Source organism: Carcharhinus amblyrhynchos, chromosome 4, assembly GCF_965287045.1.
Source record: "Carcharhinus amblyrhynchos chromosome 4, sCarAmb.v2.hapA, whole genome shotgun sequence".
Lineage (NCBI taxonomy): Eukaryota > Metazoa > Chordata > Chondrichthyes > Carcharhiniformes > Carcharhinidae > Carcharhinus > Carcharhinus amblyrhynchos.
In genome coordinates, this window is record NC_137327.1 from 96,515,243 (window position 1) to 96,530,397 (window position 15,155).

General features: G+C 41.0%; 1 protein-coding gene across 6 annotated transcripts in view; it reads left to right on the forward strand.

Moving 5' to 3' along the window:
- The window catches only part of LOC145342226 (BCL-6 corepressor-like protein 1), a 248,698-nt gene that overhangs the window by 177,235 nt on the left and 56,308 nt on the right, over nucleotides 1-15,155 (forward strand). For all 6 annotated transcript variants that reach the window (XM_080187598.1, XM_080187597.1, XM_080187601.1 and 3 more), the window contains one exon: nucleotides 7,584-7,737. In XM_080187598.1, coding sequence (XP_080043724.1) covers nucleotides 7,584-7,737 — 154 coding nt within the window. The remainder of the gene's footprint in view (nucleotides 1-7,583; nucleotides 7,738-15,155) is intronic.

Here is a 15,155-nt window from a genome sequence, read left to right on the forward strand (position 1 = left end):
CTTTCTTTATACTATGGCCTAATTGCTGCTAACCCTTATCGGCCTCCCACTTCTGCTTTCTACTTTTCTGTGGTTTGTTTCTAAGTTTCTCTCTTGTGTCTCCCCACTCAGTTTCCATCCTCTTGCCGTTGTAGTTTAAACCCTCCTCCATAGTACTAGGGAATGATATTGGTCCCAGTCCTGGTGGAGTGCAACCCCTCCATCACAAAAGACTTTTGGCCCTTTTTGTCTTCAGCCATTTATCACTGAATAATGTGAAAAAGCAAGGTTGAACAACTCTCAGATAGCATATCAAGAAATGAAATGCACTGAAATTTTCAATTTTAATTAAAAGCATAGGATTAAGGTTGAAGCTGAAATATTGTAACTACAAAAATTAAATGTTTGAATTTTTTTATCATGAGAAAGATTTACATTCGATAAATCTAAATTGAATTTTCCGGGAAGAGTAAGGCTGTTCAGTAATTATGAAGTTGGTGCACCAGCACATTGATTTTAAAGTTCTCATACTTGTTTTAAATTCTTTCTCTGACTTCACCCCTCCCAAATCTATAGTCTTCTGCGGCTTATAACTCTCAGGATGTCTACATTTATTTAATTCAGCCCTTGTATGCACCCCAAATTCAATTACGTCACCATTGGTGGCTTTGCTTCAATTGTAAGTACCCTAAACCTTGGTATTCCCTCTCCAAACGTTGGTATTCCCTCTCCACACCTCTCTGCTTCTTTATTTCACTATCCTCCTTTAAAAGACTCCTTAAAACTTACAAACCTTCAGTCATCTGAGGTCATATGCTTTTGTGCTTATCCAATGAAACGTTCTGGAACGTTTTATTGTGTTAAAGGTTCTATATAAATACAAATCATTGTACCTCATTCAACAAGATGCTACTTATACAAAGCTTCTTTTATAATGAGACTAATAATGTCCAAGTCAATGATTGCTTATTCATTTCTGTAAAGGAGACTTCAACTGTGCACACTAAGTATAGAATCAGTGACAACAACTCCCAGATTTCTGCATTTAACTACAAATGTGCAGACTGCAGATGTTTCAGTTTCAGAAAGTGAATGTTGAATGTCATTATTATTGCAATATCTGGTCCTAAAATGAGTAACGTACAGTGGTAGTATGCAAGAAATGAAACAAGTACTTAGAAGAACATAAGTATGTGAAGGAACCTGTTCCACCATGCAATAAGATCATGACTTATCAGACCTTGGCTCCACTTTCTAACCTGTTGCCCATAGCCCTTGATTCCTTCAGCTTAAAAACCAGGACCTAATTCAGCCTGGAAAAAAGTCTGTATGTATACTCATTGCCTGTAAGTTCAAAGTTGAACAGTCATCAAATTCTTCATTCAGCTACTCTGAGTTTGGACATATGTTACCCTGGCACAAAATATAAAAGCAAAACAAGTGTTGGATTTCAGAAAACATAACAATGGTGGACATGTGGAGTTTTTATATAATGTCGACTTGAAATATGTAAAATACCGAGCAGTTGCATTAGCTGACTTTGTGCATCCAAACTTGACTTGTGTGGAGAGAGCATTTTGAACTATACTACAGAAGGATGAGATGCGTTGCAGTTCAGTTACTGGTGGTGTTGGCAGTAATTGAAGATGATGCAGTATAAGTAGCACATAATGCAGTGTTAAAAAAACATTAATTTCAATAGTTTTACTACAGCTTATTATCAGTGGGCTAAATGAGTGGAGTGACAGCATTGATCCCAATACAGTGAAATTATTAGGATTGGCCAGATTTGTTTCATAAAATGAGTTTTGAGTACTTAAATATTCAAAATCAGGTGGTGAAAATACAGCTATGTCATAACTAAGTGTCTCCACATCAAATCTATGTAATAAGAATTGATACACTGAATGAGACTTCGACGTTGACAAAATGGTATGTTTTTTTAGTTAAATGTTTTCTGTCCATGATGAGAAATAGCTCTGAACAGCATCCCTTTCAAGGAATTAATGTCAGAGTTTTCTGAACTTTTCCAGGCACAGAACTCTTGACCTTCCAAGAGTGCTGATGGAATGCTAAGAAACATTCTTATGTTAAAGTGTTAAGCAATGACAAATATGATTGTTTTTGTGCAATAGGTACAAAAACAAAATTATAAAAGTATTTTCTTTTTTATATGCATACATTTATCATAATTAAAATTCTATTTTTCAACAAAATACTTAAGACATCTTTTTGTCATTTTTAATGGGCGGTGTGACGCTACTCACAAAATCGTTTAATATTAGAAGTGCTGCTGGAGAGTTAGATTCTCATTTCATACACACTGTCTCCGATATAGAAATATGTTTTTCTCTCAGACTTTCTTACAGAACCACTCTTTCTCACACACACACATGCACACATAACCACACCCCTCTCTCACATACACAAATACACCTCTCACCACTGGAGTTCAGAAGAATAAGAGGCAACTTGAAAACATATAATATCCTGAGGCATCTTGAGAGTGTGGATGTGGAGAGGATACTTCTTCCTGTGATAGAATCTGGAACTAGGGGTCATTGATTAAAAGTAATGGGTAGCCCATTTAAAATGGAGATGAAATGGAGATTTTCTTCTGAGGGTCATTAGTCTTTGGAACTCTTTTCCTGAAAAGGTGGTGAAAGCAGAATCTTTGAATATTCTTAAGGCAGAGTTGGATAGATTCTTGGTTAGCAAGGAGTGATAGGTTATCAGGGTTAGACAGGATGTAAATTTGATGTGACTATCAAATCATAAGAACATAAGAAATAGGAAAATTAGCCATTATCTTATTAAATTATCGAGGGGTTGATTGACCTACCCCTGCTCATTGTCCACATATTTTCTCTCACACACAGTCATCTATCTCACACACACACCTCTCTCTCTCACTTACACGCACTCATTCTCATGTACGCACATGCTCACACACTGTCTTAGACATATTCACACACTTTACCATAGGCTCAAGCTCATTTCTCTCACATACACTAAATTTCTCTCTTTCATAATCTCGCTTCTTTCATACTCCATGACCACTTGCTCCCTCTTTCCAAGGTGCAGCACTTCTCACACTATGGCTGCTGCTGCTCTTGTTCCATTGCCTCTTCCTCCAAGGTCGCTGCCTCTCTCGTTCCGTGGCCACTTCCACCACCCCCCACCGTGTTTTCTCTCCTGAATCACAACGCTTTCCCACGGCTTTCCCACGGCTGCTTCTCCTCTTGCCCAATTGCCTGTTTCTTCTCCCGCCCCATGGCTGCTGCTTATCCCGCTCTACCACCCAGTCTCTTCTTTGCTCTCACACTAGCATGGAACTTTGACGTCTTATTTTCCTACAGTTCCAATTTAGCGAGCCTATCAGCTGCCAGTGAAGGGAGAAACCAGCCTCTTGTTGCACTAGCAATTTCATCAGCCTGGTCTACCCCTGGATGTAGTCAACATAACCCACTTTGAGAAACCCTGTCACATGTGATTGGGTGAACTGACACTTTTATGCTCTGCATATATAAAAACATAAAATCCCTACAGTGCAGAAGGAGGCAATCTGGTCCATCGAGTCTGCACCGACTCTCCAAAGAGCATCTTATCCAGGCCCGTGCCCTACCCTCATAACCCTTGTTATGGTTCAAGTCACGACTCCAAGGTGTTCTGTGGAGCTTGCCTGGATCATAAGTTTTGCATCTTGAAGTTAGCTAGGATAAGCATAAGATGAATCACTTCAGGTATGATTCAAGTGACCCATTAGGGAGCTTTTATCAAATAAAGTTTATTTAAAAATATAATTTACATATATAGTGAGAAAATTTGCATGAACTTTTATCAATTACAAACAGTCGTGATAATGTATAACCCTTAACAAATGTATCTAATGTGTTCTAATCAAAACCAAAACCTTCCATAGACAAAACCATTTAAACAGGTTCAATACAGCAAAGACTAATGCTCATGTGATACTGGAAATTGAGTCCTTTGCTTTAAGTCTGAAGTCCTCTGGATTCACTCAGAACAAGTTAAAGACAAAACAGCTTCTCAAAACCCCAGGGAGAAACTCTCTGGTCAAGCTGCCAACTGCAGGGTCTTTACTGCAGGAAGGTAAGGTCTTTCTGTCAGTTAACCAGCAGAATTTCCAAAACAACAGGAAGAGAGGGAAAACACTTATTTTTAGCTTGCCATCCAGTCTAAAACTAAACTACCTCAGAACTGAAAATGAGAGAACTTCTTGTCACCTCACCTGCCAGTTTTTTTTCCCCTTCCTAACAATGTAAGGCCATAAAACCAATTTCAGAGTAAACAGAAACAACCTCCAGTTAAACCACATAAGTAGCAATAACATGACTCATCATGCTCAGCCCACCAACATAATGACATCAGCTAAGGCCGTGAAGTGAGAAACACTGACTGTGAGCTGCAGAGATCACGATTTTCATAAAAAACCTTAAAGGTATACCAACGTCACACCCTGCATATTTACTATGGCTAATCCACATAACCTACAGATCTTTGGACACTGAAGGACAACTTAGCATAGCCAGTCCACCTAATCTGCACATCTTTGAATTGTTTGAGGAAACTAGAGCACCCAGAGGAGAATATCTAACTCCACCCAGACAAGTCACCCAAGGGGGGAATCGAACCCTGACGCTGAGACAACAGAGCTTACCACTCTGTCACCTAGCCAGTTAAGATCTTACCTATAGTCCTTCTACTTACCTTTCTGTTGTGCTTGTCACAAGCAAAACTTTTTTAACTTGCACATCAAAATAAATTGCTGTTATATTCATTATTTTCCTCTGTCCTTCATCAAGCATGCACAGTATTCCAAATCATGTTGCAATCCAATTACGTAACTAATGTATAAGAGGTTTGGTAGTAGTACTGTTGGCTAAACAATGAATTCAATTCCAGATTAAACAGACTTCGCTATCTGTGCCTTAAGGGTGCTCGGTGAAGTGATTTATTAATTAATCCAGGCATGCAGGGAAAAAAACTGCCCCAAAATATGGCACTAAATTTGCAACCTTGTTCTGAGAAGGCAGAGCTTGGCTTGTCTACAAAATACAAAATGAATGACATGGTATACTGCAGTACGATGTTAGTACTGAGCATATTATTGGGCAGAGTTTATGGAGCTGCCTTACCTGGTATGGGAGTGCTTGATGCTGATTGTGCTTGAAATGATTGTTCCGTTACTCAGCACTAATATGCTGTATCTTGGTTAAGTTTAGCATAAACCAATATAGGGTGTAAAGGCTTCATGTTCTTTAAAACTGAGACGTAAAAATGTAATTTCCTGATTCCACCTCAGCATACACACTAGATAGGGGACTGTAAAAATTGCTGGGCCAGTTTCAGTCACCTGAAATTGCAAAAAGTGTTGGTGTGGATTTTCTCCTGTTTTCGGGGGAAACAGGAATGGCAGAGGAGATGGAGAATAGTGTGGGAGGCCCAAAATGGCTTTTACGCCATTGGGGTTACCCCGATCAATTGCTTCGTCCTCTGCCAATGAGAATTCGGACTTTAAAATTTGGGATCCCATTTTGCATCAATTTAATATCATTATCAAGGGGCAGGGAATTCAGTGATGTTGGGGGTGTCACTTTTTTTACATTGGGACACCTTTGTCCTCCCCCACCAGTGTGACATTGCAGGACCTGCGTCTTCACATTTTTTGGCAAAGAACTTAAAAATATGGTGGTAAAACTCAGCAATGCCTCTGGAGGGCTACCCTCCACTCTTCTTCTTGCCCCCCCCACCTCTCACCCCCACTGCCCCACCCCTCCCTGGGATGACACTTTGCCAAAAAATGGGAAAATTCCATCCAATGATTTAATCAATAAAACTTCTCAGATTTTGATATTGGTCTTAGATTTTGATGAAATGTGAATACCACCGGTAACTCATCTATTTTAATTTGATCACTTCAAGTATTAAGATAATCAGAAAATCTAGACCCTCTTCTGCCTTTTGGGAAAATGAAAGAAGCTGAACTTGATTAATGTTTTATCTTTATTAAGGCACAAATGAGTTTTCCATGCTAGCACTCATATAAATACTTCCTCTGCTCATGTGGCCCTCCTCCTCCTCCTCCACCTCCTCCCTCCTTCTTCCCCCCCAGCCCACTTCCAAATCTACCATCATCAAGTCAGTCCTCAAAAAAAAAGACCTTGATTCTTGCCAAAATTTAATCCATCTTTTCACAATCTCCTATTTGAATCTTCACAGTTAGGTTTTTACCCTACAAAAAAAGTGTTGATCCTTATTAAAGTCACATATTACATCATTTGTGACTGTGGTGCACTATTTCTCCTTGTCCTTCTCGATTTTTCTGCAACCTTTGACTTGGCAGACCACAACATTCCACTGCAGCGTCTTTTCATTGTTCAACTGAATGTAACTGTTCATATATCCTTTCCTCCGACGTTGTAGCCAGAGAATTTCCTACAATGGCTTTTCTCGTTATCGCCATACTATCATTTATGGAATCCCTCAAGAGTTTGTCCTTGGTCCCTTCCCATTTCTTATCTAAAACTTGCTTCTTCAAGCTTTTAGTGACCCACCCTAATATCTCTTCTGTGGCTTATTATGAAATTTGATCTTATTTTTTAAAGAAGCAGTTTAGACATTTTCCAATATTAATGGCATACGATGTTCTCTATTGATGTAATTAAGCATAGGGTGTAATTGTAATCATCATCCTGGCTTTTCCTCATGAGGATGAATGGTGATTAAGTGATTAGACATGTGGTTGAAAATAGTCTGTGGTGAATTGTAGCTTTCCTGAGGATGACAGTTTGCAGATTTCAACTGTTGAGTGCCAGCTTGGCTTTGTTATAAATCTCACATTGGTTCACATCGTTCCAGAACTCAAGTACATAATTGAGACTGACAATTTGATGCAGTACTGAAAACTACTGGATTTTTGGAAGTGCTGTCATTTGGGTAAGGTAATAAACCCTAATTGTTTAGATACTCACACAAGAGCCATTGCATCATTTAAAAGCAGGCTCTTCTGGCTATCATTTTTCCCTCAACCAACAACATTAAGACAAATTAACTGCTAGAATTGCTAACTTAACAATAAAGGCTGCATGTCAGAAAATTCAGTGGATTTGAAGTGTTTTTTGTGGTATCTTCAGTACATAATAAACAGCAGTTTTTTCTTTCTAACCACCCTTTCCTTTTTATTTATATGGTAAACGCAACCTTTGACTGAGACATTTTTGCCAGTGTCATCATGGAACTGGGAAGATAAAGAAGGGGAAATAGGAGGATAAGGGGTGACGTGATTCATGGTTGATCAATACCGGTACTGTGAGACAGTGCTGCACTTCCTCTGTGTTGATAGCTGAACCACTTCAACAACTGCAGTCTTCGATGTGATGATAATAAATGGGGAAAGCTGCCACCTTAGCCAAGTTCTTTGTGTTCTGAGTTGTTAATGCATCACTGTTTAGTTTTGGGGGAATAAATGCAGAAATAAATTTCAAGTAATAACAAAAATAAACTGGAATCATTGATTTGCCTGATACTTGAAAAAAATTCTGTACAAAATAAACTTGACTTCAGTTGAATGTAAATTGCAGGGATCCAAAAGACGGTCAAGCAGTCTCGAAGTGAGTCGGAGAGATAGTGAAGAAGATGTCTGTTCATCCAAAGGACTTGATGGAGAAAGAACAAGCAAACGGCTGAGGACACCAAAGACTGAATTCCCTTCTAGAACAGTAATACAAGAAAAAGGTGAGACTGCTCTATAGCATTATAGTAATAGAATGCCCCTTTGTGCAGAGAGGGGTGCAGATTTAATAAGTGTATATAGGCCAGATCTGGTGGTTCATTTAAAGGTATGTTGACCTCAGGCAAGAGTTTACCAGTCTTGGGGCATGTATGACCATAGTTCTTTTGTTTGGGAGACATTTGTTTATATGAATGAAAGAACAGGATGTTAGAAGTCTGAGCCATTTGATTACTTATCAAATAAACATGATATGGTGATCATTTGAATTTGAGTGAATTTGCAGTTTGTTTGCTGCATGAACTGCCAAAGGATCACTTCAATAATAATATGACAAATGGGAGAAAATAATTTCTGGGAGCAGTTCTCCTGGGCTGCTAGCCCCAGGTGGAAATCCGATGGCCTTTTGAATCAGATGAGAGGACTAAATTGGGATTCTTGACAGCCGTTGATCCTGTTCCCGGTCTCTCAGCCTGCTGTGTCTGCATAAATCAGGTTCCTAACCAGAGTGGGTGAGGACCTGATGTTAGTTGTTTAATGTAAATTTGAATGTTTTTTGCGAGTTGGAAGCCTGATTCAATCCCCTGCTATGATGCTGCCCCCACCCTTACCAGAGTCCCCCGCAGCCAAACAGTACTGCATGGACCTGGCACCTTGGATTCCAAGGGGTTGGGGGGGATGGGGCAAGGAGTCAGTAATGTGTCCATGTGTCCCTTTGTCACTGCCAGGCCGCTGAGGGAGCATCCCCCAAAGCACTTGAGGATTGTGTGAGCTTGTGATGGGGAAAGGACTTACCCCGGAATGGGGGTCTTGTGACTGGACTTTCCTCTCTTGCCCTTGGAGACATGAAGATCATGGTGATTTCAGCCAACTTTCTGTTTAAAAATCTTTATTGTTGTCTGTTTTCTGTAAAACCTTTGAAGTGGCCTGGCCACATTAATATCCATGCCCTCTGAATATCTGGAAGCCCTTGAAATCACAGCAGCACTCCATTCTACAGAAACAGTTGTCCTTGGTTGAATTCAACAACAACAACAAAGAACAGCACAGCACAGGAAGCAGGCCCTTCAGCCCTACAAGCCCGTGCCGCCCATTTTAACACACCCAGCGAGTGCCTTATTCAGGTCTTTCGTCGCTCGTCGACGTTTTTATCTACCTCTAGTGGAACTCCACAATAAAGAGGGTGGAAATTTAGGGAATTGTATGTACGCCAGATTAAGGGAGATCCAATTAAGGGACAATTTATCGATGCAAATCAGCCTAAAAAGAATGTTTTTGGGATGTGGGAAGAAACCAGAGCACCCGGAGAAAACCCATGCAAGCACGGGAAGAATGCGCAAACTCCCACAGACATTGATCCAAGCCAGAGATCCGACCTGGGTCCCTGTAACTGTACAGTAGACAGTGATAGTCACTGAGCTGACGTGTTGCTTATCAATTGGTCCAGATTAAGCGTACACTAACCAACGTGAAGCACTAGGCAACTCTCAAAGCAACATCCAAGAGCAACCCTCGCACGACCCACCGTGTGTACGCACCTTGTTGGCCAATAAGGTGAACCAAATCGCCTGTGGATGTAAAAGGAGACATCGGTAAACATAAACAGACATACAACAGGCTATATAGACAGTGATGGAAGATTCCCAATAGCTCCAACATAAGTGACAAGGTGAGCCTTGAAATTTGTTGGACGACTGATAAGAATCTATTAATTCCCAGGAACGTCCTGAGGCTCTTGAAGCTCCCGGTTTGATCAGACCTCTTTGAAGTACTCTGATTGTCAGGAGATTGTCAGTTCCACTATGAGGATTCCCCTGGCTTTCTCTCATAAGCCTCGCTGCTCTGAAGCCTCTTTGAAATACTCTGATTGACAGGACGCTGTTAGTATCACTAGGGAAATCCCCCTTTCAAGCTTGAATGAGCAATAGCTTCTGCCCAGACACTTTGAACTGCTTTGATTGATACCAGGCTGTCGGTTTCAGGTGCTCCATAATGGTTTGTTTATAAACTCACCTCTCCTCCCTTAAGGCTGTTTGATTGACAGTCTGAAACACATAAAAAAAAGGGAATTAGTTGGTTTATTTGCATAAGGAACAGATGGTGCATTTAGCTGCTAAACATTTTTTGCCTGACAGGGGAGATCAAAGCCTGCATTGTTGATACAAGCATTTTCCGCTTCTAACTCATGTACTACCTCTTCTCATTCCATCTGTTGCCTAGCCCCAGTTTCCTAATACTGCCTTTTTCTTCTAAGTTTCTGGTCATGCTGAGAATCTAAATGCTTTACTTACATTTAATTTCACACTCCAGTGCCTTCAACTAGCCTCCTGATTGACAGGTCTAGGCTATTTCACAGCATGCGGTTCCTTTATTTTTGTTTCTGTTTACAGTTGATTAAATCTGAAAGCTTTTTTCAAATCACAATTTTTTGAAACAGGCATTCTCTTTTACCTCACATGCCTATTTGTGTCAGCAGCTGCTGATGCTAACTGCATTTTTTTTTAGAACAGACTTGCTCTGTTCTAAAGATCTTGGCTGATTTTTTTTTCCATAGTAGATCTTCTTCAGCCTCATGCTGGAATAGCACACGTGCATTGGAGGTAGTTTTCAACCATAGAAAAGACTGGCAACACTCCCCTGCCATCCGTGCAATGTCCCCTGCCATCTTGGCACTGACAGCCTGGCAGTGCCACTACAGTGCCAGCATGGCACTATCAAGGGGTGGGGTTGTAGGGGCAGGGCCTTCTGTGACCCCCACATCTCTCTTTTGGGGGGAGGGGGTGGGGGGGGTGGTGGCTCACCCTCATGCCTGCATGGGGTGGAGTGACCTTTTCATTTAGTGGTGGGGGCAGATTGCTCCTTGGTGATGAAAGTTTGGGGGTCCTCCTTTTTCATCTGGCTTCTTTGAACTGCTTTGATTGACAGGCCTATTCTATTACCCTTGCTCCATTGGAGTTTGTTTATATACTTACCTTCCAGCCAGTTTTACAAAGATGCTTGAATGATTTCCAAAAATCACATGTTGATTGAGGGGACTAGCTTTTCACCACAGCTGTTCTATCTGGAACCATTCCTTTTAAATTTCTTCATTTTTTTTTCCCCAACTCTCTGAGCCTTCCTAGAGAGCATCCTGCTCGCTGGTGGTAGGATCTTCTGGTCCTGCTGCTCTCAGTGGGATTTCACATTGCTTCTAGCCTGTCAGGAAACCTGCAGCGCGGTTATGCCATCAGCAGGACTGAAAGTTTCTGCCGGTGTTGAATTCCAGCCTTGACTTTTTGACCTGAAGGTTTAGTCTGTAGCACCACAACCTGCAGTACAGGTTAACGGGCAGGTCCCAATTCCACTCCGTCCAGAATGAGGATTGAATTATCTGTGCGGCCAACTGCCCCAGCTACGTTATTACTTGAATGTTTTATTCTGAAGCTATGAGTAGTGATGTTAGAAGCTTCAGTCTCTTTCTGTCACGTGGCTGACCAGGAATCTCTACTGCTCTTACAGCGTGCCATTAGGGTATTTGACACCCAAACTATTTAACCACATTATTAATATATCTTTCTTGACCTTTGAGCCTTGAAGTGGGACATGAACCCAGAGCTTCTGACTCAAAGGCCCAGACACTACCCACTGTACCAAAGATCGCCATAGTCTCATTATGATAAGTAAATGACCAACCCAGGTTCTGGGAGCAGATTAATTGCTCGCCCCTTGTCCTGCCTCCATAAAATTGGAAGGTGGACAGTGTAATTGAGTTTGAGATTTGTTAGGTGTCAACTTTTTAGCCAAGTCCAACCCACTCATTTTGGCCTGATTAAGAATGTAAAAATCTTCACATATTTGTCATTAAACACGTTTAATCAGTGCAGAACAACAATCTAAAAGATTTAATAGAATATTGAATGACATAGACAAAGCAGTAGAATATAAGTCAGGTTGGATAGGAGACATTTGAGAGTGATCTTGCACATGTGTACAAGATTGTAACTGTTGACTTGATATTACTTCAAATTAAATACACATGGAATTAAGAGACATGGGTTCAAACTAATGAATGAAAATTCTAAGATTGATAGAGTGACAATTTTCTTCACGAAAGGCATGTTCAATATCTGTAATATTGGCACGATGGCACAGTGGTTAACGCTGCTGACTCACAGCATCAGGGTCCCAAGGTTCGATTCCTGGCTTGGATCACTATCTCTGCAGAGTTCTTCTCATGTCTGCGTGTGTTTCCTCCAATTTACTCCCACAGTCTGAAAGACATGCTGGTTATGTGCATTAGCCATGCTGAAAATTCTCCCTCCATGTATCTGAACAGGCATTGTGTGTGGCTACTAGGGGATTTTCACAGTAACTTCATTGTAGTATTAATGTAAGCCTACTTGTGACTAATAAATAAACTTTAAACTCAATGAATTTTCAGATATATTAGTGGAAACAAAACCTTAGAATAATTATGCTATCATTTAGCTGCTTTTGAGAGCGAGAGGCTATGTTTGTTGATGCGCACAATCATTTGTTTATAAGTGAGACAGGCAATAAAAATGCGTGTTTCCAAAGACCCTAAAAATCTGTGTGGCTTTCTCATTCTGGGTTATGACCCCACTTTGTCTCAGTCTCTATTTCTTCCCTAACTCTCACTTTTCCCTTACTGTTCTCTGTTTTGTCTCAGCTTCACTAATCTTCCCTCTTCTCCATCTTAATTTCCCTCCCTATCTCTTGATTTCCCTCCTCCCACTGTTTCTCTGCTGTGGATATCATCATCCTTGCATTTGTTGCCTATGACTTGACTTTGCAATGCTCTCCTGGTTGGCTTCCCACCTTCCACCCTCTAAATGGTGGCACAGTGGTTAGCACTGATGCCTCGCAACACCAGGGACCCAGCTTCGATTCCCAGCTTGGGTCACTGTAGAGTTTGCACAGTCTCCCTGTATCTGTGGTTTCCTCCAGGTGCTGCAGTTTCCTCCCACAATCCAAAGATGTGCAAGTTAGGTGCATTTGTGATGCTAATTCTCCCTCAATGTACCCGAACAGGTGCAGGAATGTGGCAACTAGGGAATTTTTACAGTAACTTCATTGCAGCGGTGTTAAAGCCTACTTGTGACTAATAAATTAACTTTAACTTTAACTTTACTTTAAACTCTTGTCATCATCCATAAAAAGTGCTGCTGCCTGTTTCTCAACTTATACCAAATCACATTTATTCATCATTCCTCTATTTACATTGGCTCCCCATCTGGCTAACTTTGATTTTAAAATTGATTCCACTCTGGATTTGCCCCTATTTCTATCCTCCTCCAGCGTAAAACCTTGCAGGATCTCTGTGTTCTTCCACTTCTGCCCGCTTATGCATGCCCGGTGTTAATTTCTCCACCATTGGCAGCCATGCCTTCAATGCTTAGTCCTAAGTTTGGGTTCACCTCTGTACAATTGTCCACCCTCCTTTGATGCTTCCGTTCTTTAACATGCTTCTTTAAAAACTACCTCCTTGACCAAACTTATAGGGAAGTAACCTGCCTTAATACTTCCTTACATGGCTCAGTGTCAAATTTTGTTTGCTGTTGTGAATACCATTGGGCATTTCACAATGTTAAAGGTGCCAAGTCGATAGAAGTTGTTGATCGCCCCTTTTAAAAAAAAAGTCCTTTTCCCTATTTGCCCTATTCCTTTCCTCATTTTGATTCCAGCTAGACAGTGTTTATTTTGATATCTGTCCTTGAAAATGTTAGGAAACTCCAGCCTTTGAACATATATTGTAACTCCTTGCACAGAACACATACCCACGATTTATTGTTGCCTGAATAAAAAAATGAACAGTTATTCTGAGAATTTATTTGAGCTTGTTTCTAGGAAGTGAATGAAATTGGCATTGTTCCACTCTCTGTGTGAGTATCTATTCTGTTTTTGTTCAGTAGATTTTCGATATGGTCAGTTTTGAATTGGGCAGGAGTGAAACTGCAGTAGATCACATTGAAATGTTATTTTCTGTCCAGTTTTTGAAAAAATCAATTTCAGTATTACAGAAATTTCAAATATATTGCAACTGTTTTGCATATGTGAGCAGTTCCAATGTGCATTAATCCATAAGTGACATGGTGAGCTAGAAGTGTGATGCTCTGGCAAGTGGACTTATATGCGTATGGATTGTGCAACCGTTCATGTGGGCACAGATACCATGTGCAGCTTGAATTGGTGGTTTAGTATTGGTCACATGCATGCTGCCCTTACCACTCAGTACTTGCATGCCTGATTGCAGGTGATAGGAAACTCGATTGCATTGGCACTACTTAAAACTCCTCATGGGGAGGTGCACTTTGGCTATGTACAAGAGGAAATGTTTGAAAACAGACACAAAGCTAAAAGACTTTCAGAATGGGCCCCAAGCTGTTTTAGTGGCATTCTAAAGCCCTGGGATTGATAGATAAACACCTGAGAATGGCTTGTGGGTGTGTAAGTTGGTATGAATTTGGCGGCCTTTCAAAGGAAACCACAAATTGTATGTATGGCAGCATATTAGTCTGTTAATTCATTTTAAATTTAGTTTTAAGTCTTGCCTCTGGACTTCAAATTGCTTGCATAGTCTATGGAAAATCAAACCCAAATGGGATAAAGAAGAAAGATTTAGAGGTATAGCTTCACAAACCATTAAATGTAGTAACACAACAAGGCCATAAAAAAATCAGTCAAATCACAGGTTCATTTTTAGAGAAATAAAATTGAAAAATGGAAAAAGTACTTTAGAAATGCATTGAACTCTGGTTAAACCACACTTAGATTTGAGTACTCAGCATCCTATTTCTATAAGCTCCTGGTGCAAAATGGTGTAGAATCGTGCTGGCCCCTTTCTACTAGCCCAATTTCAATCTTGGCAACACCAAACTAAATCCCCCCTGCCCCCCGCAGGAATGTTCCCACCTCTCTGGTGAAGTGTCACATAGGCACAAGTCAGTACTGGTCTCCAGTGTGTGCCAGGATCGTGCCAACGGAATGGAGGCTACGACAGGGGGCTGTGCAGGGGTAGATCATGAAGGGCGTCATGCTGGCGGAACATATTGGGGGTCATTCTGGGGGACCCATCGGGTGGGCCCTGATGCTAGTGACCCATGTCAGGGTGCTGATGGGGCAAACATGTTGCCTTTGAGGGGACAGGATCCCGATGTTCATGGGGATTGGGGGGTGGGTCTTCCAATGCATTGAGAGATAAGGCGATGCCCAAGTTCTTTGCAGCTGGGCTCAGTGGATTGTTTAGGTACGCCCTCCTCAGTACTGGTGTACAATTCACTACTCTCCAAAAAGTGACTAAGTGTGAGATGATTGCGGTCCAGAACGCACCTGATAGACTGAGGAACAGCTAATGTGGTGCCACTATTCAAAAAAGGCTGTAGAGGCAAACCAAGAAACTACAAACCAGTGAGTCTAACGTCTG